Raw genomic sequence first — 26,640 nt, 5'->3', positions numbered from 1 at the left:
ACAACTTATGCAGACCAAACAAAAGAGGAGGTGGCATTGTGGCATTTATCAAAGAAAAATACAATGTGACAGAAAAACAAACTCACTTCGAACATGCGTAAACACTAATTTTGGAACTCACAAATAGCCACAATAGTATCAAATACACAATAAACACAATATACAGACCCTCAGATAATAATCCACTCAGTTTTCTTCACGAGTTAGAAACATGGCTAAGCGGCATCGAACCGCGTACAACACACAGGCTCATCCTAATAAGAGACATTAATATAAATACTCTTGACCACGCTTCTTCAACCACTAACACATATATTGATACCAAGTCAGTAAAACATAAACCCTACCATTAACTCCCCAACAACAGAAGAAATACTCAATAACTCACTAACACAATCATGCATTGATCATATCAGTATACGGGCTCCCATCCATACATATACATCATCAGTAATTAACGTAAAAATTGCCGATCACTACTTTGTCTCAACTTCGTTTTATTACGTTTCCTATCCCCCCTCCCACCACCACAAAAGTCGACAAAATTCGATCATACTAAAGAGCATTGTCGATAACCAAGTAAAAAATACAGACTGGAATTCCCTACTTAAAATAAACGATCCTGTAACATTATACGAGAATTTTCAACTAAAGTTCACAGAAATATACAAAAAAGCAACAAAACATACACAAACGAGGCGACACACAGACAACTCTATGGATAAATGACGACATACTAAATACTATTACTGAAAAAGAAAATCTATGGGAAAAACTTAAAAAGTCACCCAGTAACACACATTTACAAACCTTATACAAAAACACAAGAAATAAACTAACAACAAAACTTCGTAGGGCAAAAAGACGCTACTACTTCCAAAAATTCATGGAATATAACGACAACATTAAGCAAACTTGGGCTACACTCAACAAATTAGTAACCCGAAAAAAGAAAACTTCAGCACAAGATTTTATAGCAAAAAGCTTCGGTCAGGACACAAATCAAGAGAAATTAGCAGACTCATTCAACCATGCTTTCACAAACAACATCACACAACTCAAAAACGACAAACTACCATCGATCAACAAAAAACTACCAACACAAAGTCAACAACAAACGATGTATTTTCCACCCCCTAAAACTGAAACCAAAGACCACTCCAGGAATAGACAAAATAAGACTTACAGACCTTATAACACATTTTGAACAAATAAATCCAATACTTTTGAAACTCGTGAACATAATATTCGACACAGGCATTATTCCACAACAACTAAAAACTGCAGTAATTACGCCAATATACAAACATGGTAAAAGAAACGATACTCAGAACTACAGACAAATAGCTACACTACCAGTCATCTCAAAAATTCTAGAAAAAATAACACACACCAGACTACAGAACTATTTACAGAAGTACAACATCATCTCACAAAACCAATACGGTTCTCAGGAAACAAAAAGCACCATTACTTTATTAGAAGACATCGCCGACACAATAAACAAAGCTCTCGATAAAAACAAGTACGCCGTCCTTATACTGCTGGACCTAACCAAAGCATTTGACACACTTGAACACGACATACTACTCACCAAACTATACTCAATAGGTATGAGAAGAACACTGCATACATGGTTCAAGAACTACCTCTCAAACAGAACACAAGTAACAAAAATAGGTACATGTCACAGTCGGAGTATACAAGTAAAACACCGTGTACCTCAAGCTGCCATATTATCACCCACTCTATTCAACATATACATTAACGATGTTCATAACATATCCATAAGAAGTCAAATTTTTAAATACGCAGATGACACTGCACTACTAGCAATCCACACAGACGTTAACACAGCTCTCTGCAAAGCACAACAAGACTTAAACGAAATCACAACATACTTCCACCAAAACGCAATTCTAATCAACTGCACCAAAACACAAATGTTGATAATACACAACCCAAGAATCATACGCCCCGCATCACTATCGATATATTGTCACACATACCGCTGCATTAACAACAAAAATACCTGTCAATGTTCCGAAATCAAACCTGTAACACACGCAAAATACTTCGGTCTCTATATAGATTCCCACCTTAAATGGACAAAATATATAGACTACCTACACACCAAACTCCGGATCATCTCAGCAAAACTCTTCCAAGTTAAAGACATTATTCCACCCAACATAAAAAACTCCTATATCACGGTATCTGCGAATCCCTACTCAGATACGGAATTACAGTCTATACAAATACATCAAACAGCCATCTAACAAAATTAGAAACACTACACAGGAAAATCGTGTCAACAGTAATCTGGACACCTTACACGCAACAACCAATATCCGACACAGAATTCTGAGCATTAAAAACCTGAAACACTACATGACATTAACAAGGAATTACTTCAACATCATCTATTGAAACAACAGAGACACATATCGTATAACACGACCTACAACAACTCTCTACATCCCAACACCCTTCAACAACTCATACGGTTCTTTTGTGAGATAACATCAGATACCCACGCAACTGAACAACCTACCAAGAAAGTTAAAACACGTAGATAACTACAGAACATTAAAAAACGAACTCTGGGAAATATACCAACAAAGTTAAGAAACCATTAACACTAATATACACATCACAAATCACCAGCATCCAATGCCTTCATCCCATACATAAACAGTAGCAACAACACAAATAGTGAAGGCTGAATCCCACTCTCTTCATAAAAGCTAACCCAAGCTTCGAAGTAGGTGGGATTAACTTGCCTCACTCATCTACAAGTAATCCTTGTAGATGAGTGCGGCAAGCAAATGCAGAAATTTGTATGTATAATCACTCTTTCTAATCACACTTAAAAAAAAAACAATAAAATAAAAATAAAATAAAAAAATAAAAAATTATACAAAAAATTCTGTATAATCTTCATTGTTAATATTAGAAGAACATGTGTTGTAAATACATAATATAAAGGCAAAAAAGTATTATTAAAAATTTTAATTGAAATCCAATGCAGGAATTGCAGCACTTAGTGCTGAACTGTAAAATTATAAGGTGCAATGTCACACAAGATGTTTATTGTATGTATAAATATTTTAGCAATCAATAAAAAATATATTTATTATTATTATTATTATTATTATTATTATTATTAATATTATTATTATTAACTTTTTCTCAAATAAATTACATGCACATGGTACACTGGTGTTCAAAAGGTAAGGACGAACTACATTTTTGCCTGCATATGAAAAAATGTTCATGCCTACAGTCAAATGTGGACATAACTTTATTGTCAGCATACTAATAAATTACATTACACAAAAAATGTGTTATTAATTTCTTACAAATTCAATTGCAATACGTTTTGGGCAAAAGCTACGAAGTTCCTAAGGGCATAGTTAAGGAAGTAATGCACGCTGTTTACAGAAAACCATGCGGAGAGACATTTCAATATGGAATATACCCCTCCGCGAACTGCGATTCAGCTCTCTCTCTCTCTCTCTCTCTCTCTCTCTCTCTCTCTCTCTCTCTCTCTCTCTCTCTCTAAACGTTGTACAAGTGGCAATGCGTCTCCCTATTGGGTTCTAAACGAGTTCTACAGGGTTGCCTCTCCTTCACCATGACTCCCAGCACTCTCGTCTGTAAAGAGCACATTAGCCCAATGGTGTCTTGTCCAATTTTTATTGATAAAACACCACTGAAAATGTTCTCTATGATCAGCTGTGGATAAAGCGATGCAGACTACAGGCCTTCGGACGTATATGCATACTTGTCGTGGACGTCTTTCCAGTTTGTCAAGATATCTCTACTTGTGCTTGAATGGAGTTTACTTGCAAGCTGACTGGCCATGGTCGTCGATTACATTTTATTGTTATGCCCAAGAATCTGTCTTCATGCTCCATGGTGGAGCAAGGGCGACCTCTTAGCAAATGTCTGGAACACATTCCATTGGTTTGAAACGCTGCCTGGATATAACGCCATGTGAGATTCAAAACTCTCTGGCAATATCAGTAATTCTGAGGTCTTCTTCGAGCTTCCCAATAATTCTCTCGTGCATCAAATCATCTAGATTGAAGAGGACCTCAGAATTACTGATATTTAAACATCATCTAGATGATGTCTTTGACACATTATAAGCTATCCAAGTTTGTAACTTTATTCCTTTATGAAAAGCGCTTCCTTCAAACACAATTCGGTTAGCTCAGCCTTTTGCCTTTTATCATGTCGAGTGCTACCACGTGACTCCTTTGCGCGCGATTCGAAAATTTGAATGTGTACCTGCTTTCTATTCGAAATCGTCACTTGTACAAATTGTCACATGCTGAGTCGTCTGAATTTGTGGTCGTGGTCATCTTCAGAAATAGTGTTAGTCCTTAGGTTTTGAACACCAGCGTACCATAAAATATAAGCCACAATTCTACAATTTCTGATATGCAATTCAGTTGAAATTCTAATTAATATTATGATATGTACTTAGTGTTTACTCAAGACAGGTTAAACTATGAGGGATGAAGATTAAATAATCGAATGCTTACTGTTGAATAGAATCTCTTGAATTCCGTTAAACAGTAAAGTAGTTTACATGAAGTGAGTGGTGTTGAAGACCGGGTTGCTCTCATTCAAGTGGTACTTTGTGGAAATCAAATCAAATCTCTAAACACAGATTCCATATCTAATTTGTGCTTATCCAACTTCTAAAGTACGGTTATAGGGCTCGCGTGATGTCCAGAAAAATTGAAAAATTGAGACATTTGGAAAATTCCCAGGAGTAGAGGGTGAACTCTGCCATCTTCTTCAGTGTTCCACTGGAACAGACCCCGATGAACACAATAGTTGCAGAAAATTATTTCGGGAAAGATGTCGTAGGTATTCATTATTTTCTTTTCTTTTCCAAGGCCAGCTTTCAAGTTTTTACTTGAAAGTTGACCTTAGATGCATCAAATCTCCTAACCCTGACCAGTGCCGAACATCCCTTTGTCCATTTTATCGATAGCTGATTATTTTTTTTGTTGAACAAGCCTGCAATGGTAGCACAAATCCTATTCGTAACATATGCTGAATTAAAGTGCAATCGTTTGACCAGTTGTAGTTCGTCCATTGAACTTTATTATTCTATCTATCCTTCTTATGCCTTTTACCTCAATCAGCATTTCCTTTTATCGTAATCGTCCTATGTACGTGATTGGTGTAGCAACATCTCTCTCTCTTCACCAGGTTGTTATCTGGAATGGTATTTGAGGTCATCGATTTCAAAATAAGTGGTCTGCCGAGAACTTCAGACTGAGGATGATGTGGACATGTGGCTTTGAGAAAGCACTTGAGCATTTGTTACTTTCAGTCCGAATCGTCAAAGTTCTCCAAAATAAACGAATTCACTGCTGTCCGAAGTGCCTTTGCTTTATGATGTCAAGAGACACACACTCACACATCGCCTCTATGATTGAACAAAATCGCGAGGGAAACCCTTCGTCACTCGTCTTATAAAGAAGCATCTATCAACAAATCCCGCTTACTGTGACAAAACTTACAAACACCCTTTTTGAATCCTGCAGCTTGAACAAGGGCAGATACGATGTCATTGACGGAATGCTCTTAGAAGCCTATGCAGCGGCATCGCTTGCCGAAACCAGTACAAAATTAAGGATTCGTCTCTCATAGGAACATGTCAAACAGAAAATATTGGCATGAACTTTTTGATGTATCCTTTTGACGGATGGAGGTGCGATTAACTTTGTTTGATGACGTACATTTAGAAGACTGAAATGTTTGTAAAAAGAACACCTTGAAACACATGGAGAGGAAATAATAAAGGTTTTATGTAAAAATAGACAAAGCGATGTTCAGTCCTGAGATCAAATTTGAATGCAGTACCACCATTTAATTTGTAAACAAATTTGACTTTGGAAGAATCCCATCAGTAAGCTCCAAACGGGTGTGTAAACATGCAAATTTCAAATGGATTACGTGTAATAAAAGAAGAATCTTTAGGAAAAACTGTACGTATCGTTTGTGGTATATTGTTGATACAGTCAGATTACACACTTGAAACATAAATTTGAAGTTTGCTGCTTTCTTCATAAATATTTTGGTCATCTCATACCGAAGCCGAAACATATTCTCAAGCAAAGTGATTCACTAGGCCTCGCAAGTTATTTTTTGTGAAGATTACATAACTGCCAGTGCAGACATAATCTTTATGAACAATACAGTCGGAATTTTGTGCAATTCTTCTCATCTGGATGAAATCCTAAAACAATCATCTTTATTGATATTTGTCGAAACTAAATGCATTCAATCCAGCTTAAAATGTGCTGGATTATGACCTATTTAATTCCGTATTTGCTTATAATAGGTCAGGTTGAGACCACACGGCCTCCAAAATGTGACATCGATTGATCCTTCGGTTGTGCTTTTGGGAACCAAAATGCGTTTTCCGCTGGGAATTTCGCCAACTGCTTACCATCGCTTGTTCCTTTCGAATGCGAAATATCAACTGCCAAAGGTGAGGAAGACCTTTTATTTTTACTGTAGTCAATTGACTGCTTCAATTCAGTTCCCTCACGTATCATATTTCATACAGTGACATCTTCTATTTATTTATTTATGGAGCGGCGGAGTCGGCCGACATTACCATGATAGTGTGCAGTTTGTCTTCCACATCGATCAACGACATAGTGAGCGCAGCGCCATCTGGTGTGTTCGGGATGCAAATATCCATCATAAGAGATCGCAATATTACCCAGAAAATCGTTGAGACAGCTAAAGAAATGGGATTCAAGGCCGTTGTGGTCACGCTTGACTCCATCGCATCAGAGAGGAGAATTAATGATCTGAAAAACAAGTTTGTGTTACCTTCAGATATCGAATAAGAATTTTTTTTCTTAGTAATTTACTAGTGCTGTTTACACATCATTAAAAGTTAGTGAAAACACAGTGAATACCTTTTTCGTAGCATCACGCTAACATGGGGCCACATCTTCTATCTTCCATTAACTTTTTATAAACTTGCTAAAGCAGTAGTCAGACGACTATTTTTGCTTCCACATGCGATTCTACATAAGAATCGCGTGTACGTTCTGCGAGACCACAAGCTGATGTCATGGCAACGCTAAACAAACTATTGATGTGTGCACAAAAAATACCGTAATTTATGTCAACCCGATATTCTTGTAGAGCACGTGATACTCTATTTTATTTTAATGTAAGCATAATTACTAACAACAGCGATTAATTGGAATTTTAACTTATTAACAACTGGACACTAGGGTGACCGACTTTCCCGTATTTTAGCTAATTTTTTTGGATCATCCCGGCTCCCGTATTGATCTTCAAATACTCCCATATTTTTCATAATCAATCATTGTTGTTAATTTTCAATGCATATTTTATAACTGCCAAATACAATTTGACATTAATATCGATAGTTCGGAAAATTCTAATCGATACAATTCTATTCTGGCCAACGAATATTATTATTATTATTATTATTATTATATGATACCTCCAGAAATTCCAAAGACTCATCGAGGGAGAGTGTACCAACAGCATCGAACGATTTATCACTTCCAACTACTATCCGCGCTCAAACTTGCTTAACTTTTTGCGTGCGCCATTAGCAGAGGCTCTACCAATCGACCAACCTTTGCTGGTTCTGGCAAAGATGTTTTATCGTTGCGTTGATCTTGTAATCTTTGGCGCCATTTTAATAATCGATACCATTCAGAATAATCAAATCGTTTCTGACGATTTTCGATATACACTTCCGGATTTTGTTTGTCTGTTTCCTATCTTGCGTTCTTACCAGCCGTTGTGTCTGCATTCGTTCCCAAAGTATTTTCAGTATCCTTGAACATCAAGTGCCATAAGACCAAAAAAATAAATTATTTGTGTGTTTATCTGAAGAAATAGAAATAACAGTGCTCGTGGCTAAAACCCATGCCGTCCAACGTTCAAGGCTAATTGTATATTATGTAAACATGACTTCAATATCGCCCATGGGGGTAATAATGACTGCAAGCAACATTCTAGCACTGAAGGACATAAACGGAGAGAGAAAGATGTGAAGACTTCTTCGAATTTGAATCTCTTTTTGGGTAACACAATTAAGGACTTAAACAACACTGCAGGTGAGCTAGCGTTAATTTTTCACACTGTAATCTCCCTCCCAATCTCCCTTATTTTCATGTTCAAAAGTTGGTCACCCTACTGGACAGAGTGAACAAATTTTTTTCTGTTCCAGATTAATCAGTGTTGCTTAGTCAAAATGAACTGACTGAACAACAGTTCAACTGTACAGAAGAAATAATTCTCTTGAATGGTGAATTTCCCTTCTGTTTTTCACAATCGATCAGAGCGCCCTCACCAATAACACATAAGAGCATTTATTATAACAGATGCTTGTCATGAACATGCTGTTATCTCTCCAGCGTTCCTGTTTATCGCAATGCCGTCGAGCATGTTGGGAACATAAGCAGTGATCAACTGAGGAACTTAATCTACCAGTTAGAAGACACTTCCATCAACTGGGACTCCATTCAATGGCTGAAAACAGTGACCACACTTCCTATTGTTCTGAAGGGAATTCTCACAGGTACGATTTTCTTATGCTAATGTCAATGTTTAATCATTTTAATAATAATAAATAAATCTGCTTTCCGTTTTCAGTGATTCTTATTCTAAGAAAGAAATCAAACCTAAATTACCACTATAAGAATAACAGAAGTGTACAAAGGCTTCCTTCTAATTTTTATATCTATCTTGTGTACCGCTGTGACCTTTCTAATGGCACAGTGTCACTTTTTCCTCTCGCTGTGCCAATAAATTGTAGATCAACCAAACAACTTTGTATATCAAAGAGTTACAGGCTTTTTTAAGCGTAATTTTTTTCTAAATTAAAAAAAATCGTGTAAAGCCCATGCTCTTCAAAGAGAGTAGGCAGCTCTCTCTCTGAACACGAAGAGAAAAAGACAACTGTAAAGGAATCCAGTTTAAAATAAGATTTAGGGCTGAACGTGTTTCATATGCATTTCAATTGTACTTATTTGGTGCATATTTAATTGTACGAATTTGTAAATAAAAAAAACGATTTGTCAACTGAGTTATTAATAACATGAAAATCATTTTTTTCATGTTATTCACTTGCTCTTATAGGGCATCAAAGTTTTTCTCTGTATCGTAGTTTGCTCATAACTGGTCCACAACATGAACTCATTTTCTAAGATTTCTCTAAAGTGTTTAATCTGCTTATTCTACGGGAGGATGCTGAAAGAGCTGCGGATTCTGGAGTAGCGTCGGCCATAATATTCTCAAATCATGGTGGTCGAGAACTGGATGGAATTTCTGCAACTGTAAGTATAATTTAGAATGGAACATCTCCATGTAATACAACTACCACTTCAGTTTGATTAATCTGTATACCCTGAAATCTCACCAATAGTTCTAACCATGATCTTTCTCATCTACTTTATTCGACCAAGTAGATATCGTCTCTACTCTTCAACTAGCAGAATGTTAGTTCGGAATCTCCTACTGTAGAGAGGAATGTCCTCTCTCGTTTAGGATTACCATCCTGCTTATCAGAGTCGGAAGTAGAAAAGTTCGATGATTGGTCTATACAGCAAGCTCCTGGATTATCCATCAACTTTAATCTGTCATTAGGAACAATGCATGGATGAGACCTGAGAAGTAAGAAGAATTTTTGGTATTGGTTAGTTCATCCTGGTCAAGAGTTATTGGCATTAGTGAGACATGTCTGATAGAAGATGATATAGTTAGTGGGATAGAATGTGAAGGGTAGAGTGTGTCCAGGAAAGACAGAGAGAAAATGATGGGGGAGGAGTGTTATTAATGATAGCCAATGAGCTGCAATCAAAGAGAGTAGACGTTCAATTGCAGGCCAGTGAAAATAACACATTTGAGGCAATCCGGTTTGAGATTGATGCCAGCAGAACAAATTATACAGTTGGATGCTGCTAGACCAGGGGATAGAGATGGAGATAATATGAATTGGCAAATAGATTCAATGAGTGGAGGACAGATAGAGGATTTCAACTATGTAACATTGATTGGAAGAAAAAGAGGACATGTGGGAGGAGGAAAATGGATTTTATGTAGTTAATAAGGGATAATTACCTGAGACAGCATGTAATGGAATATACTAGGAGTTTGAGAGTGCTTGACCTAGTAATTGCATCTGAGAATTTGTCTGTAACCAATACGACCACGTTGCCGTCAAATGCTAAGGGTGATCTTATGGTCTTGACCTGGGAGGTGGCTAAATGTGTGGAATGTTCAATTAAGATGGGGTGTATGTGGAATTATAGGGCTGGTAAGTATGACAAGCTTAGAAGATTGCTTGGATCGGTGAAATGGCATGTAAACTGTAAGGGCTGGATGTTGATTGTGCATGGGAAGTGGTAAAAGAGTGTTTGAGGGAGGTAATGGCTGACTACATACCTAGAGCAGTAAAAGGTACAGGCCAGAAGGTAACTAATGTAGTAAGAAGGGCAAAAGCAGACTATCAAAGGAAATTAGCAATGCGGGCTAAAGAGAATCTGAAACAGTTGTTATATGCTGCAAGTAAAAGAAAAAAATGCATATGGCAAAATCATTTTAAGGAATGCCGATGGCAGGTAGGTAACCTGAATCAACTGAAATAGTATAATTACTAAGCCAACACTTTGCAAGAGTATATCATCCAGGCTGTGATTGCAGGAATGAGAGAACGAATGGCTGATACAGGAATTGAAGTGAATGAAATGGAGGTGAATAGTATATTACAGAACCTTGATGTAAATACATTTGTGGGATTGGATGGTATACCAGCTCGAGTCTTCAAGGGAACTGATAAAGGAATTGTCAGTTTCCTTGACCATATTGTGCAATTTAAGTTTCAGCTCTGGGTTAGTCCTAAGGGGTTGGAAAGAGAGGAAAATAGTTAAATTACATAAAGGAGGTTCGAATACTGCTGTTACAAATTACCGACCGAACAGCATATCAGGAATCGTTGTCAAGGTTTTGGAGATATTAGTCAAGAGCAAAAAACAGGAATGGATAGATGAAAATGGGATACTGTATGGAGGATAGAATGGTTTTGTGAAGGGTAGATCATGTCCAGTAACTTGCTCACGTTTTATAATACAGTGACAGCTGAGTTGGATAAAAGTAATGGGTTCACATTGAAACTGCTGGACTTTGCAAAGGCCATTTACGGGATACCACATGAAATTCTAATCAGTAAACTGCAGCACATGGAGATGGATATAGGGTTGGTGATATGGATGTTGGTTGATGGTTGAGGAAATGTTCAATTGTTTTCCAATCTACAAATTTGGGTAGAGCAAAGTAAATACAGATAATTTCAAAATTTTGCAGGATGATTTGTATAGATTGGCAGACTGGGCAAAGGAGAATGGATATCAGTTTAATATGGCAAAGTGTAAGGTTATGCATTTTTGTGGAAGTGTACTTCAGGAAAATGACGAAGCCAGAGACTTGGGAGTGTTAGTGAAGAGGGAGTTTAAGTCAGGGGGCACATAGCAAAATTGGCTAAAGCAGCTCATCAGATCACTTGGTTACTGAAGAATACTTTGACCAGCAAAGACGACAAGCAAGTTATTGTTCCTCTTTTTCGAGCCTTAATAAGTCCTCATCTTGACTAATGCGCTAAGATCTGGCCACCAGGGTTTCTTGGTGATGAAGAGGAGAGGATCCAGAGGCGATTGACCAAGATGGTAGCAGGTCTATGGAATGAACCTTATGAGAACACGTTGAAGATTTGTTGGTTACATAGACTTCTTGATACGCTGAAAAGTAATGTTAAGCCCCCTCCTACTTGGATTCGCCTGTAATAAATAAATAAAGAAAGAATAGTACCATCCATTAAAAATGGGAATTAAAACTGAATGTGAGAATTACAGAGGAATGTGCCTGTTGTTAATTTGACATGATTTATGCAACAAAAAGGTCGAGAAATTGTGAAAGAGAAACTGGCCCCAAAACAGCCTGGTCCTGTACAGGGTTGGTCATGATCACATAATAACTTTATTTTAAAAAATAATATACTATTATTGATGGAATATAGGTAACCTTATTTTGTGATGGAGCTACCTCTTACCGACCAATGGAAAATTTATATATAATGTAAATGACTTAAGTTCAAGTCTAGTCGCCGACTGGAGGAACTTTTCCTAAGCCTTTCTTCGACCGATTCCCGAGTTAGTCGATCTCTGGCACGAGCAAGCGGGTTTTTCCTCCGGAAACTCTGGTTTATCGTCCGTAAACTCAAGAAAATCGACCGTAGTACCCACATTATTTCAGACCGTGACATATCTTGTTAGGATTAGGTACCAAGAGATGGCAGCACTTGTTTGACAGCCTCTTCATCGGTGGCCGCTATAATTAGTTATAGACATGGGCCAGCTATCTCTGATTGGCTGACGGTGGAGATTGAAATGCCCACTCAGTCTCCAAAAGCGAGATAGGGTATAAAGGCTTCGCCTACTCCCTGTAAAGGAATAAAAGGCGTTAGCTGATTTTTTTAATTTTTTGTAAAATGTAGATAATATTATTAATATATAAATTACATTTATTGAAGATAGCTTAAAGGACGGCTTCGTAACAGGCCACTAGGCATAATACATAAAAGGAAGAAGAAGAAGAAGATACCATAAAGAGGTTATATTAGTTGGAGGAGGTGGCGCTATCACAAAATAAGCTTAATTATTTTCTATTATTACTTAATTACAGAAGCAACATGAAGCCGTAGTTTCACGATAGCATTCTATTTGCATAATATCATACGTTTCTTATATCGTAATCATAATAATATCATAATATCATGATAAAGAGCCAAGAGGCGATTTTTCCTGCATCGTAAATTAAGTTAAGGGGATAATAAATGATGAGGGATTCATTATCCCTTAACTTAATCATAATATCATATTATATTTAGAATTGTTTGCTGAAGTACAGGTCTCATGCAGCCGAATACAGAAAATACTGGAATGTATTTATAATAAAAAGAAATATTGACAATCAAAATATATCTTTATTGCAAAAATTAAAAATATAACGCAAGCAATTCAAAAACGGAAGAGAAAAGTAAATGACATCGCAATTGTGGTAGGCACTAACGAGTTAATTAGCGATAAGTTCAGTACGAGAGAGGACATGAAAGTTTTGATAGAAGAAGTGAAAAAGTAAAAAACTGTTAGTATATTTCCTAGGTATGATGAAAATGAATTAAGAAGAAGGGCTATGATGGCAAACGATTCGATTCGTAGGTGCGTAGAAGGAATGGATGCGAGTTTTTGGATGTATGGAGTGAGTTTGAAGGAAGATTGGACTTGTATAAGAGGAAAGGCCTACACTTGAATGCGTTTGGCATCTCGAGTTTTGAAAAATTATTAATTGATATATCACTTAACACAGAGAGTCAGGGAAACTGAATTTTGATGGGAGGAATCGTGTGTAAGAGGAACAATGTTAGGTAAATATGTTAACGATAGTATTGGTTATTATTATTATTTTATTATTATGAAAAAGATTACGAAGAGAAAACAATTTCATGTTCCTCTGCTTTGCACCTATCAGGCATGGGTAAAGATGTCTGCATAAATACGGCGCTAGAAAAGAAGACAGATCTGCAAGTTGTAACTGTGTCATGCAGACCATAGACAAGTGTATGCAAAGAGCATGCAGGTAATTTATTATGTCTGTACACGACTACTGGAGTATCAGAAAGAAATGAGTAGGCTTTTTGTCTTGGTTAATACTCGTATATTGGGTGCTCATTATGTAGGCATTAGTGACTACAGGCTATCAGAAGCACACCAAGAAAGTATATATACATGACAGTAGAGGAGGAGGAGCAGGAGACATGCTGCTAATGATATCAGATTACTTGAATTCGTTTTACTCTTTGAGAACAACCATAAATCAATTGTACAAAAAGTTCAAATATGTATGAGCAATCAAGAAATTCCAAGTAATACTCCATACTTCAAGTCAAGTTACACAGAGGTCCCGAGTTCATCGGCTAATTGCTCTACATTACCGTTAAGAAATGAATGGCTGAGGAGGCTAATTGAAAAGCAAAATGCCGATGATGTTTTGATCCATAAAATTTCCAAAGGTGTCTGAATATTTCGTCCACTTCTGCCAGTGAGGAAGTTAAGACATACTTCAAACGGCTGGACGAATTTTGCACGATAATCAGTAGTAATAGTAGGATAGGGGGAGGACTATAATTTGATATGGAGCATGAAAAGAATAACTGTACTCGCAATAAAGAACGTATAGACGTAATATGCTTGACATTATAGCTTTTAAGCAACAATTTTCAGCAAAGAGCGCAATTGAAAATTGGAAAAGATAAACAGATATAAGCAAAACTTGTATAGTTAAGAGCAAGTTGAAATTATTCAATAAATTAAACTAGTAGTATTCGTAACAGTACTCAAACATATTTTAACTAATGTATCTGATAACTGCATAAAAAAAATCAGGCTAACGCCTTTTTATTCCCGTATATATAGGGAGTAGGAGAGGCCGTTTTTAGCCCTATCTAACTTTTGAAGACTGAGTGGGCAGTTCAATCTCCGCTGGTACCCAATCAGAGATAGCTGGCCCAAGGCTGTCACTAATTAAGCGGCACGCAGTGAGTTACGGCTCAACAAGTGCCGCCATCTCGTGGTCCCTAACACTGCATTAGAACATGATTTGTAATTTAAGGCTTCTTTTGGTAATCTTTCTATTTTCATTCTTTCAACGTGTTCCACACCCATTTATGATTATATTTTTAATTTTTTCTATTACTGGTCAGCAAAAAAAAATCAGCTAATGCCTTTTTATTCCCGTATACATAGAGTAGGCGAGGGCGTTTTTTGGCCCTATCTAACTTTCGGAGACTGAGTGGGAAGTTCAATCTCCACTGGTACCCAATCGGAGATAGCTGGCTCAAAGCTATCACTAATTAAGCGGCACGCAATGAAGAGTGACGGCTCAACGTGCCACCATCTCGTGGTCCTTAACCCTAACACTCGTATTTAATGTCTGAAATAATGTGGGTTCTACGGTCGGTTTTCTTCAGTTTACGGGACGAAAAACCCGCTTGCCCGTGCCGGTTCTTGGTTTAATTCTTTCATAATTTTTTCATTTCTTTTGTGATCGAATAGAGTATACTTTTAAGTTTTTCTAATAAACTTCATTTCAGCAGTTATTAATCTTTGTTTCTCTTTTTGTTTTAATGTCCCGATTTCACTTCGATACAATATGATTGTTATGGCTAATGCATTGTAAACTTTTAGCCTGGTTTTTTGTAATAGATTTGATTTAAATATAGATTTATTTACACCTGTTATTTTTTAATATTTTGTAGCTTATAGGTTTATATCTTTTTCATTTTCATATGTAATCATAAATCCTAGGAAGTTAAATGAATTCACATATTCTAAAATCTTGTTACCTATTACTATTTTAGTTCTTACTGGATGCTGTTCTTTAAAGGCCATCGTTTTTAATTGTTCTGTTGATATTATCATTCCATAATCTTTAGCTTTCTCGTTTAAATTTAAAATATATTTCTGTAAGTTATTTTCGGAATTTTTAATTATTATTTGGTCGTCGGCAAAAAGGAGTGTGTTTAAGTTCACTGTAGGAGAAAGTTTAATACCTTGATGGAAATTTTTATTCCATTTTATTATTATTTCATTTAGGTAAATATTAAATAGAGTTGCTGAAAGAGGACATCCCTGTCGGACTCCTTGGTTTATCTCTCTCTCTCTCTCTATATATATATATATGATAGCTCATGATTTAATCGTATTTGTATTTGATTATTTTCATATATATTTGTGATAGCTTTTAGAAAGTATTTGGTATTTGTCTTTCTTTTAATATGTTAAAGAAAACGCTTCTTTTAACCTTGTCAAATGCTTTCTGAAAGTCAAAAAATGCAATATGTGCTTCAAAATAGCATTCTATTCTTTTCTCTATTATTAATTTTAGGCAAAGGCCGGATTTATGTATAGTTTATATTTCGATTAATCTCGAATAAAAAAAATTCCTTTTTTAGTTTATTACTTGTCAACAGTGGCAAATGCAACACTAATTGTCATGTCTACCAATTCGTTCTTCTAAGGCACTTCTTACCGAATCAATCCACCTGGACATTGGTTTAAATTTAAATCGATCTTCCTCTGGGTCTTTTTCTTATCATCTTTACGTCAAACATTTGTTTTGCTACTCTTTCATTCTCCAATGCCATTTAGGTGACCATACTACCTGAGATCAGCTATGTTAACACATTCCTGGATGCTAACAATGTCAAGTTCCTTTCTAATATCTTCATTTTTAATATGATTATGCCAGTTTATCACTCCCCTATTTTTCTCAGAACCCTCATATCTGTGGTCTGTTGTCTTTGATCAAGTACTTTATTTCTAACTCGACTCTTAGATCCATAAGGTAAAACTGGTTCGAACGCTGGCTTGTATTCTGCTAATTTGGCGTTTTGCCTAATTTCTCTCTTATTCCATATAAGTTTATTTATTTTGCTGCTCATTATACCAGCTTTAAACTGCCATCTTCACTAAAAACTCTGCCTAAATAGCTGAAATATTTTGCTTGTTCTTATGGGATCACCATTCAGAATGCAACTGAAGTTTTCTATCTTTCTGCATATTTTCGTAGTTTTGGTTTTTTTATTACTGATTTTTATGCCAAATTTGTTACAGCTGTTGTTCAATTTAGTTAGAGAGTCCTCGAGACCTGCATTACATGTATTTAGGAGTACAACATCATCTGCAAAAACCAAAGAGCTAAGTTTGATATCTCAGATTCTAATATCAGGATTAATGCCATCTAATAACAGTATTAATTCCACTTTCTTTCATGATGTGATCCATGTAGATGATGAATAAGAGTGGACATGAGTGGACAAATTATCCTGTCTTACCCATGATTTGACACCAAATCATTTTCCAGTATCATTGTTACATGATCACGCTTACAGAATCTTTGGTGTTAGTCATTATAACTTATTCGGATTCAAATTCTACTATAATAATTTTATGCCTTTTGCAAGGTCTTATTATGATAGCCAGTTATTATGATATTTCAATGTTCATCTGCTATTGGTTGATTCAAGATTAACTTAATTTCTGGTGTTTTTGGTCTTTCTTTTATATATTAGCATTTTGTTATTTCCTGCTCATTTCTTGCTTCTTAACTTAAAATAAATAAATAAACCCTTTAACGTCTTTTATTTCTCAAAGGAGCAGGCAACGTTCCTTTAGTACTAACTTTTTCACACGAGATGGCCACAGTCAACTGTCGCCATCTCCCAGTCTAAGTCCTATCATCCATGTTACTGTCTGTTATAGTATGCAAGTTTGTTAGCTTTTTTGAGATGCTAGGTTAAAAACCCAAGTTTCTAGGAGAGAGAAAGAAATCCTGTTTGCCCGTGCTAGAGATCAATGAAGTTGGGAACCTAGTCAAAGAAAGACAGAACATGCTCCTCTAGGAAAACCGCGGCTTACTTCATCAAAACATATATCTGCTGCCTATTAGCCCTTCATCGACAGGTCATATTTTACCAGAGGTGAGCAAAATTGTGGAGTAGTTGTCCTAAAACTCGCAACCTTTATATTAATATAAAGGTTGCGAGTTTTAGGACAGGATTAGGATTACTCAAGGCGTTTCTCAGCTTGCCGTGGCAAGCACAGGGCTGATTTTATGCACCACTATACACTCGCGTGTTGAGGCATATAGCATGTCGCAAAATATTGGGCATATTATTATATTGAAACTAAACAAATTATGTGAGAGAAATTATAATATATAGTATTTTAAATTGTACCTGACCATTTACAATCTAAAAAATACTGTATTTATTTACTAATGAAACACTGCCTTGCCCACCAGAAAAAACAATGCGACCGTGTATTACACTGAGAAAAACTGACGTAGGCGACAACTAGAATTTACCTTGAACGCTTTCTCTGCCCTAGACGTTGTGGATATCGATGCATGTAAGTGGCATTTCCACACGACTACAGAAGTACCTGGAGATTATTAATTTTATTAACCTGTTGCTTATTTCAATTTCTTCTTTAAACGTTTTATACAGTTGACTGCGTAGTGCGTAGAAAAGTTATAGTTGTTTGGAGCTAGAAATTTGTTTACCGTTAGGTGCCGTGCGTTTGTCAACGGAGGTACGCCGAGTGGAATGATTCGACAGCGTGTTTCTAAGTTTCATTTAGCTTATGAGAACGTGTGCGTTTCACGTCCAGGGTTTAATGCAATACGAATTCTCATAAAATTCCTCACAGAAGCAATGTAATTACTGCGCAGCAAAACTGAATTACGTATACCTAAATAAAACAACAACAACAAAAATTGATGTACGAAAGACTTAAAAGCAAAAATCCCGATAAAAACTACTGACGACAGTAGCACTCTCAAATCATTAAGGTAATATTTTTAAGAATTCTTGATACATGATGTAAGCGTCAGTACCATTTAATATGTTGTTTTCTAATAAGAAAAATGTGAAAAGGAAACATAGAAGTGTTTTTGGAAACTACAGATTTTAGTGTTCTGTGTTGTAAAGAGTTACATTAAATGTTTTAGTTATACAGATTAAAATGACAGTCAAGGCGGGAACTGGACAGAGTTTTAAATTCTTCCATTATTTGATATCAGCATGGCTAAAAGGCATATAGCATCTAGAGTATAGTTGAAGTAGATTATTTGAATTTCATCTTGAACGCGAATACTTTTTCATAAGCTGTAGGTAAGTTGACCAGTCTTACACAGAGGAAGGGTTTCTTATGGATTAGCACCCAATGCAAATAGTATTAATAAAGTTTTGATGAAGCCAAGCTAATTATCCATAAGAGACTGTTAAGCACAACAAATAAAGGCACTTGAAAATTAAAATGAACCTTATTGATAGTTTATTATTATTATTACATAATACTATCATGGAATCCCAACTCATTCTTTCTTGCTATACAACACCACTGTACTGCAAATCCACCACCTACACTATAAAGCTAGCTTTTTTTTTTTTTTTCATTTATATATACCTTAACAAGAATCAAGAGAATTATTGTTGTCACTCAAATGTAATTTTTATAATAGATTAAGTATACATATTTAGATAAATGTTTACATACCATCTTGCATTTCTTATATAAATATCTCTATATGATCCATTCTGCATCCAACTCTGACATCCATTCTCCATTATTTGATATCCATTCTCCTCTGACAGGAGAATGGATGTCAATATATAATGTGGTAATATGTAAGGTTATGCATTTTGGAGTGAAAAGATTACCAGCAGTGTACTATACTGATGGAACTGTGCTCCAGGAAATTGATGAAACCAGATTTTGGAGTGTTGGTGGATGGAGGATTGAAATTCAGAGGGCATATTGCAAAAATGGATAAAACAGCACATAGAATTACTTGGTTATTGAAGAGTGCACTGACATGCAAAAATAAGCAGGTTATTATTCCTCTTTATGAGGCTTTGGTAAGGCTTCATCTGAATTACTGCACACAGATCTGGTCATCACCTGGGTTTCTTGGAGATATTGAAGAGGTGTAATGGATTCAGAAGTGAGTGGCCAAGATTGTGGCAGGGATGCTCCATATGAGGCAAGATGGAAAATTTGTGGATTACAGAGGTTTGTTGATAGGCAGATAAGAGGGAGGATATGACAGAGACAAATGCTACTTGGTGGAAAGTTACAGGATTAATGTGGAAGGAATGTTTCAAGATATGAATAACATGAAGAAAACTATGGGTCATTGGTGGAAATTAAGTAAGAATGTGGTAATCCACAAATCTTCCATCCTGCCTCATATGGAGCATCCCACAGACCTGCCACAATCTTGGCCACTCACTTCTGAATCCATTACACCTCTTCAACATCTCCAAGAAACCAGTTGATGACCAGATCTGTGTGCAGTAATACAGATGAAGGATGTAAGGACCAGGTTTTTTGCATGGAAAGTGAAGAATGAGTGGAATGGATTTCCAGAGTCAGTTGTGAATGACTTTTTGATGATAAGTTCAAAGCAAAATATGATAGGTATTGATGGTCAGTGTTGATGAAATGGACCACTTGCAGTGAGAGCACAGACTCCATGGAGCTGTCCATATACAATAATATATAATCCCCGTGCCGCTTTCCAAGCACTCAGTGAGCTAGCTACTTTTGTCCATTCTCCTAAGAATTAACTTCATCCTTGTGTAGTTTAACCTACTTTGGACTCACTGGTAAATTGGTTAACATCTACCTTGAAGAATACAGTACTCTGTCACAGGATTAAATGGAAGGAGACATCTTTATTACATAGGAATACTGTTGATCTCAGACTATTTTTAGAATCAGCATCGGCCATGAAGTATTCCCCCACCAATCTCAACAAATATGGCCCTAATAATTTGCCAAAGATCTGGGAAACAGTTATTCTGAGACCAAATATAGTCTGACTTCTCTAAATTAACTTTATAGTTATGTCTCCAAGAAGGTGCCTTGTTTTGAACATGAGTTCTTTTTCAATTATAATTTTAATTCTTTCTACAACTATCTAGTGAGTGCTATGTGCTTGTCACAGTTATTTGTATTGTTATTATTATTACGGGCAACTCCAAGGAGACCTTAGACTCATCAAGGGAGGCCCTAAACAAGTACTCAACATTCACACAGCATCTATCATACTTTGTCTTGAACTCATTCACAGTCATGGCACCCACAACAAACTCTGGCAACTTATTCCACTCATTCACCACTCTCCAAGTAAAAACCCTAGTTCTAACACCCTTGCTAACCACACTCTTGTCCAATTTCCATGGATGGCCCCTAGTCCTCCCACCACCAGTCCTGTTCTAAAAAATATCCTCTGAATTAATCTTATAGAAACCCTTCAGTAATTTGAATGTCTCAATCATATCATGTTTGTATTTTGGGTAAGATACTTCGGTATTTTTTCTCTTGGCATTTATTAGAAGTGTTTTCTGCTGAATACGTTTAGGCCAAAAGGACCTCCTAGGTGAGTCTTTGATTCCATGGGGTCTTAGGATAATAATGATGGTGATGACAATGATCTGGCATCATGGACATTACTATGAGGTTACGAAAGCACATTGCTATTTTAGTTTGAAATGTTTTGATTTGGAATTTCCAAAATGCAAATGCATGAAACATTTTTCGTAGAGATTCTAAATAACAGATTTCATTAATTATTACTTTATCATTTTGAAACATTTTGTCCTTCCAGATGACCAGGTTTAGAGTTGGTTTCAAGAATTTTTGTAAAAATACCAATATGAGCAGCATCAGTAAAATGCTCAAGCCAGATTGAAGTTGTGTAGAAACGGATGGCCAAAGTGAATCTAATAGGCAAAATGCACTTCGAAAACAGCTAAAAGAATGTCAGAAATGAGTAAAAAAAAAAAAAAAAAGAATTAAGCCTAACATCACATTGTTTTTTTGTTGTTGTTCCTTTCTGATGTGTTTTTATGAAAACAGTATACTTAACATTATGGGATTGGTGGCTTAAGTGGCTTAAAATTTCATGTTCTCAATACAGAAGGGTTCACAGCATTCTGGACATTTAGAATTTAATTCTCTGGCCAGATTACCTGGTTTGTAAGAGGTGATCAGATTAGAAAAAAAAAAAAAATAGAAACTGGAGAAATGAAATTCCTGCTAAGTCTGTACTCTCTAGGACAAAAGAAGCATCACAGAAAAATATGTAGAGAACTAAAAATAGACTCAGTATTGGACAAAATATATGAATACTGAAAGAAATGGATTGAACATATTGAAAGAATGTACAGTTCAAGACATAATCAAAAAATACTCTGATACCACCCAGTTGGAGGATATAGAAGTCATGGAAAACCCAAGAAAAGATGGAAAGAGACTGGAACAGGCCACTGGGCCAAAATCCCTGAAAGGATATGATAAATAGGCCATGAGTGAGTAATGGTTATTGTGGTCTCCCCATAGTTAAATACTTAGAATCCATAGAGTTCATGATACATATATTGATCAATACATATAATATTTGTTAAATATTGACATATGGCTATATTTTACTTTAACAGTATCATTGCACATATTCTATGTAGCCTATATTTTATACTGATTTAGATATAAATCTGTTTCTGTTTTTATATATAAATAAACCTATGTAGATATTAATAATTACATTTTTAGAAAATATCTTGTGGCTCACAAACATTTGAAAAACATGGTATGTGGCTCTTGGGCTTAGCCATTTCTGATATATAAGTAATCCCTCACTATTTGCAGGTTTTTCTATTAGTGGTTTTGCTAATTCTTTCTCACATTTTAAAAGCTTGAAATGACAGTTCAAATGTGTAGTTCAATTATATGAGTCTGTGCATTTGCAATTTATGAAAGTATTTACTGTTAGCAAGTTTAAAATTTGGATAATCAGCCTTATTAAAATATGACTTCTCATGATAAGAGAATTGTTTAATTATTGAAGAAAGTCATGGCTTCATCAATCAACATTGAGTTATTAGATATGTTTTCAAAATAGATAAGTTTAATGTTGATTGTAAACTACTACATAATCAAAGATTTAACTGTCCTATTCATTGAATTAAAGAAAAAAATTTCCATTGCCCTCATATATCATACACAGGAAGAAAAAAAAAAAAGAGGTGGGGGGATTGTATCAATACTTCAGTACCGATCTGGTTGGAAGCAATGGTAGTATAAGTTTTTTAGCCAGTAAAGGCTGGTTCAAAAATTTAAAAAAATAATCTCCATAATGTAAAGCTTGTTGGTGAATCTGTATCAGCAGATTTTGTGGCTGCGGAAAGTTTTCTGCACCAACTAATAAATCTAATTATGTATCGAGCCAGAAATGCGAGACTTGTTGGAAGTGAGAAAATGAAGTGGCAGAAGTTAGTTACTGAAAGCAGTGAAACCAAAAGTATTGAAATGAATGGAATTCCAGGTTTTAAATGATGGTGAAAGAAATGCAAAAGCGAGTATAAATCAGATGATTGAAAGTAGCAGTAAGATAGCTTATTCAAAAGTTGCAGTGGTAGACATTCAGGAGAACATAGATGACCTGAATGAAGAAATAGCTCACTTGCATGTAGTCCTTCACAGGACAAAGCATGAAATTGAAAAGCTGCAGAAATAGCAAGAGATTTTTCAAACTGAGAACAGAAAAAAGCAAGAGGTCTGAAGCCAAAAAGAAAATTGTAAGAATAAATGAAAGAGCATAAGCAGATAATTTTTTATGGCAATTCTATGATAAGGGGAGTACTTTACAAAAGCACTACAAAATTGATGATAATAGCAATGCTGTTAGAACATGAAGAGAAGGTGAAAGAATTGATTGCTTTGGCTGAGAAGTATTGTATGAGGAAGGATGTGAAAGAGTTATTGGAAGAAACAAAAAAAGAAGAGCGAGAATGTGAAGTTTGAGTCTGCTGCTGCCATGCTATGATAGGTGAACTGAGAAGGAGGATGATGATAGTTAATGAATCAATATGCAGGTTGTGCAAAAGGAATGATGTGGAGTTTGTGGACCTATGGTCTTAGTTCAATGGACATAAAGATTTGTAGAATGCTGATGGACTGCACTTAAATGGATTCGGAGTTAGGTATCTAGAGAGAGAGAACCTTGTTTGCTGAGAGTGTGGAAGTGCAAAGTCAGGAAACTAAAGAAATTAAGGCTAATGCAGACAAGTGTGTGTGTGCGCACGTCCACGCAAAGGCACCCATGAAGCAAATGAGTGTGAGAATGACCAACAAGTGCAGAATCTAGTCTATTAACAAAAATGTGGAATAAGGTAGTCAATTCAGGAAGTAAAGGTGGTTGGATCCTACAGGGATGTTGCAGCTTCTATCTTCTATATACTAATGCCAGAAGTATCAGGAACAAGAGGAAAGAAGTTTTGGCATTGGTTAGTGCAACCTTGCCAAACATTATAGGCATTAATGAGAGTTGGCTAACCAGCAGATGATGTAGTAACAGGGATAGCATGTGTTGGTTTTAGTATTTTCAGCAAGCATGGACCAGACAAGACAGGGAGTGTTGTACTACTGATGATAGCAGATGAATTGCAGCTAACAAGAGTAGGAGTCAGTTGTCAGTTCTTTTGAGTCAATCTGGTGTGAACTTCAGGCCAATAGGACAAAATATAAAATTTGTTGCTGCTATAGGCCAGGGATGATGTGGAAGATATGCATCAGCAGATTTGTGCAATGAGTGCAAGTTGAGTAATTATTATGGGAGCTTCAGAGACATAGATTCAAAGGAGGGAAGATCACATAGCAGAAGGAATGGGATTTATACACTTACTGAGGGATAATTACTTGAAGCAGAATGTGACGGAGTTGACTAAGGGTACGAGAGTGTTGAATCTTGTTATAGGATCAGAAGATCCTAGCTAAGGTGGTTACACTACCTCCTATTGGGGAAAGTGATCATGTAAATCTTGACTTAGGATGTAGCAAAATATGTGGAAATTCCATTTAAGGGATACATGTGGAACTACAATGCAGATAATTATGATACACTTAGAAAGGCAGCTTGAAGCAGTACCATGGCATAATGTTCTGCAAGGGAAGGATGCTCAGAGTGCATGAGGAGATAGTCAAGGGTATCTGGAGGAAGCAGTATCACACTGTGTACTCATGGCCAGAAGGGTAAATTGCATAGGAGTTAGATAGATGAGTAATATCATTAAGCAAGGGCTGCAAAAAAAAAAAAAAAAATTATGTTATGGAGGATATATAAGGAGAAAAGTGATCAGCTTGGTGAGGAAGGCAAAATCAGATTATGAGCAGAAATTAGCTGAACAGGCAAAAGGAAATCCCAAAGAGATTTCCATTATATGATAAGTAGGAGGAAGAATGACTATGGAATGATAACTTTAATGAGTGCAAATTGTATAGAGTTAATGGAGAAAGATGAAATTGTTTAGCACTGAGTGATCATGTTGCAAGAGCATATCATCCAAGTGGAGATATGCTCTCCACTTGGATGTTATTGTTATGTCACTTGTTATGTCCACTTGGATATAGTGACATATTGTTATGTCACTATATCCAAGTTGACATAACAGTATGTCAGAGATGACAGGAACTGATGCAAGAACAGAGGTTGAAGAATTGGAGGGACTTAATATATTGCAGAATCTGAATGTAAATGCAGCTGTCAGATTGGATGGGATATGTGTAGGGGAACTGGGAACTGTCAATGCTCTTAACTATGCTAAGTCCCAAGAGAGTGGAAGGAGGGCAAAATAATTCCTTTTCATAAAGGAGGATCAAAGTCTGTGGTAGAAAATTATAGACAATTAGTACCTCAGGAGTGGTGCTAAAAGTAATGGAACAATTGGCCAAAAAGAGAGTTCAGAAATGGGTGGATAAGAATATAGGGGGCAGAATGGTTGAAGGGTTGATCATAACTTAGTAAACTACTAACTTTTTATAATAAAGTGACAACTGAGTTGGATAAAGGAAATGACTGCACGATGATGCTGCTGGATTTTGCAGACATTTGACAGGATGCCACTTGGAACAATGTTATGCAAACTGCAACAAATAGGGTAGATATGAAACTGGTGATATGAATTAAAGGGGACAGATACCAAAAAGTAATATATGGAGGAGCAGAAACCAGAAGAAGGCTTGACTATGGGTGTGCCACAAAGCTCTGTGCATGGATGACTGCTGTTTAATTTGTACATAAATGATATAGGAAATAATTTAAAGGGAGATATTCAGTTGTTTGCTGAAGATGCAAAGGTGGGTAAGGTAATAGGTAATCTAAGTGATATAGAGAGCTTGAGGGATTTAAATAGGCTGATGGTAATGGCAAAATATAACGGATGTCAATTTAATGTGGGAAAAGTGTAAAGTTATGCATTTTGAGATACAAAGATTACAAGCTGTGTATCACATTGAGGGAAACTGTACTCCAGGAAATTGATGATGCCATGGATTTTTGGGGGCTGGTAGTAGTAGAAGACAGAGAGCATATTAATAAAGTAGCCAGGTAGCTCACAGGATTGCTTCGTTATTTAAAAACACACTAACAAGCAGAGATAAGACAGTTATCATTCCTCTTTATAAAGCCTTGATAAGACCACATCTGGAGTACAATGCTCAGGTCTGGTCACCTGAGTTTCCAGGGGATGAGGAAACAGTGGAAAGGATCCAGGGGTGAGTGGTGTGAAATGCACCTTATGAGGATATATATTGAGAGTTTGTGGATTACCAAATTTAGTTGATAAACGAAAAAGGTGGAATATGATAGAAATATTTAAGTTACTTAAAGGCTTTATAGGATTGATGCAGAAAAAATGTTTCAGCACTTGGCTAGAGGGGGTGGGGGAAGAACAAGAGATCATCCCTGGAAGTTGGATAAGGGTGTGGTTGACAAGGTCTTGAGGTCTAGATTTTTTTCCTTGGCGAATGGTGAATGAATGGAATGGGTTTCTTGAGTCAGTTGTGATTGCTTTGTCTGTTAATGTTACAAGGAGAGGCATGATAGATATTGTGTAGTTTGGGCTTTTCAATGAGCCTTTGGACTCCATGGAGGCCC

The 26,640-nt window shown here is 36.2% G+C and overlaps 1 protein-coding gene across 1 annotated transcript in view; it reads left to right on the top strand.

Annotated features, from left to right (window-relative positions):
* The window catches only part of LOC150097128 (uncharacterized), a 165,816-nt gene that overhangs the window by 8,643 nt on the left and 130,533 nt on the right, over nucleotides 1-26,640 (top strand). The window contains exon 3 of the mRNA XM_090407590.1: nucleotides 8,445-8,608. Within this exon, the coding sequence (XP_090263716.1) occupies nucleotides 8,445-8,608 (164 nt within the window). The remainder of the gene's footprint in view (nucleotides 1-8,444; nucleotides 8,609-26,640) is intronic.

This window comes from Typopeltis vanoorti, chromosome 17 (assembly GCF_054136105.1).
Source record: "Typopeltis vanoorti isolate ZY-2024b chromosome 17, IOZ_Tvanoo_1.0, whole genome shotgun sequence".
Lineage (NCBI taxonomy): Eukaryota > Metazoa > Arthropoda > Arachnida > Uropygi > Thelyphonidae > Typopeltis > Typopeltis vanoorti.
This window is presented reverse-complemented; position numbering and strand designations above follow the sequence as displayed.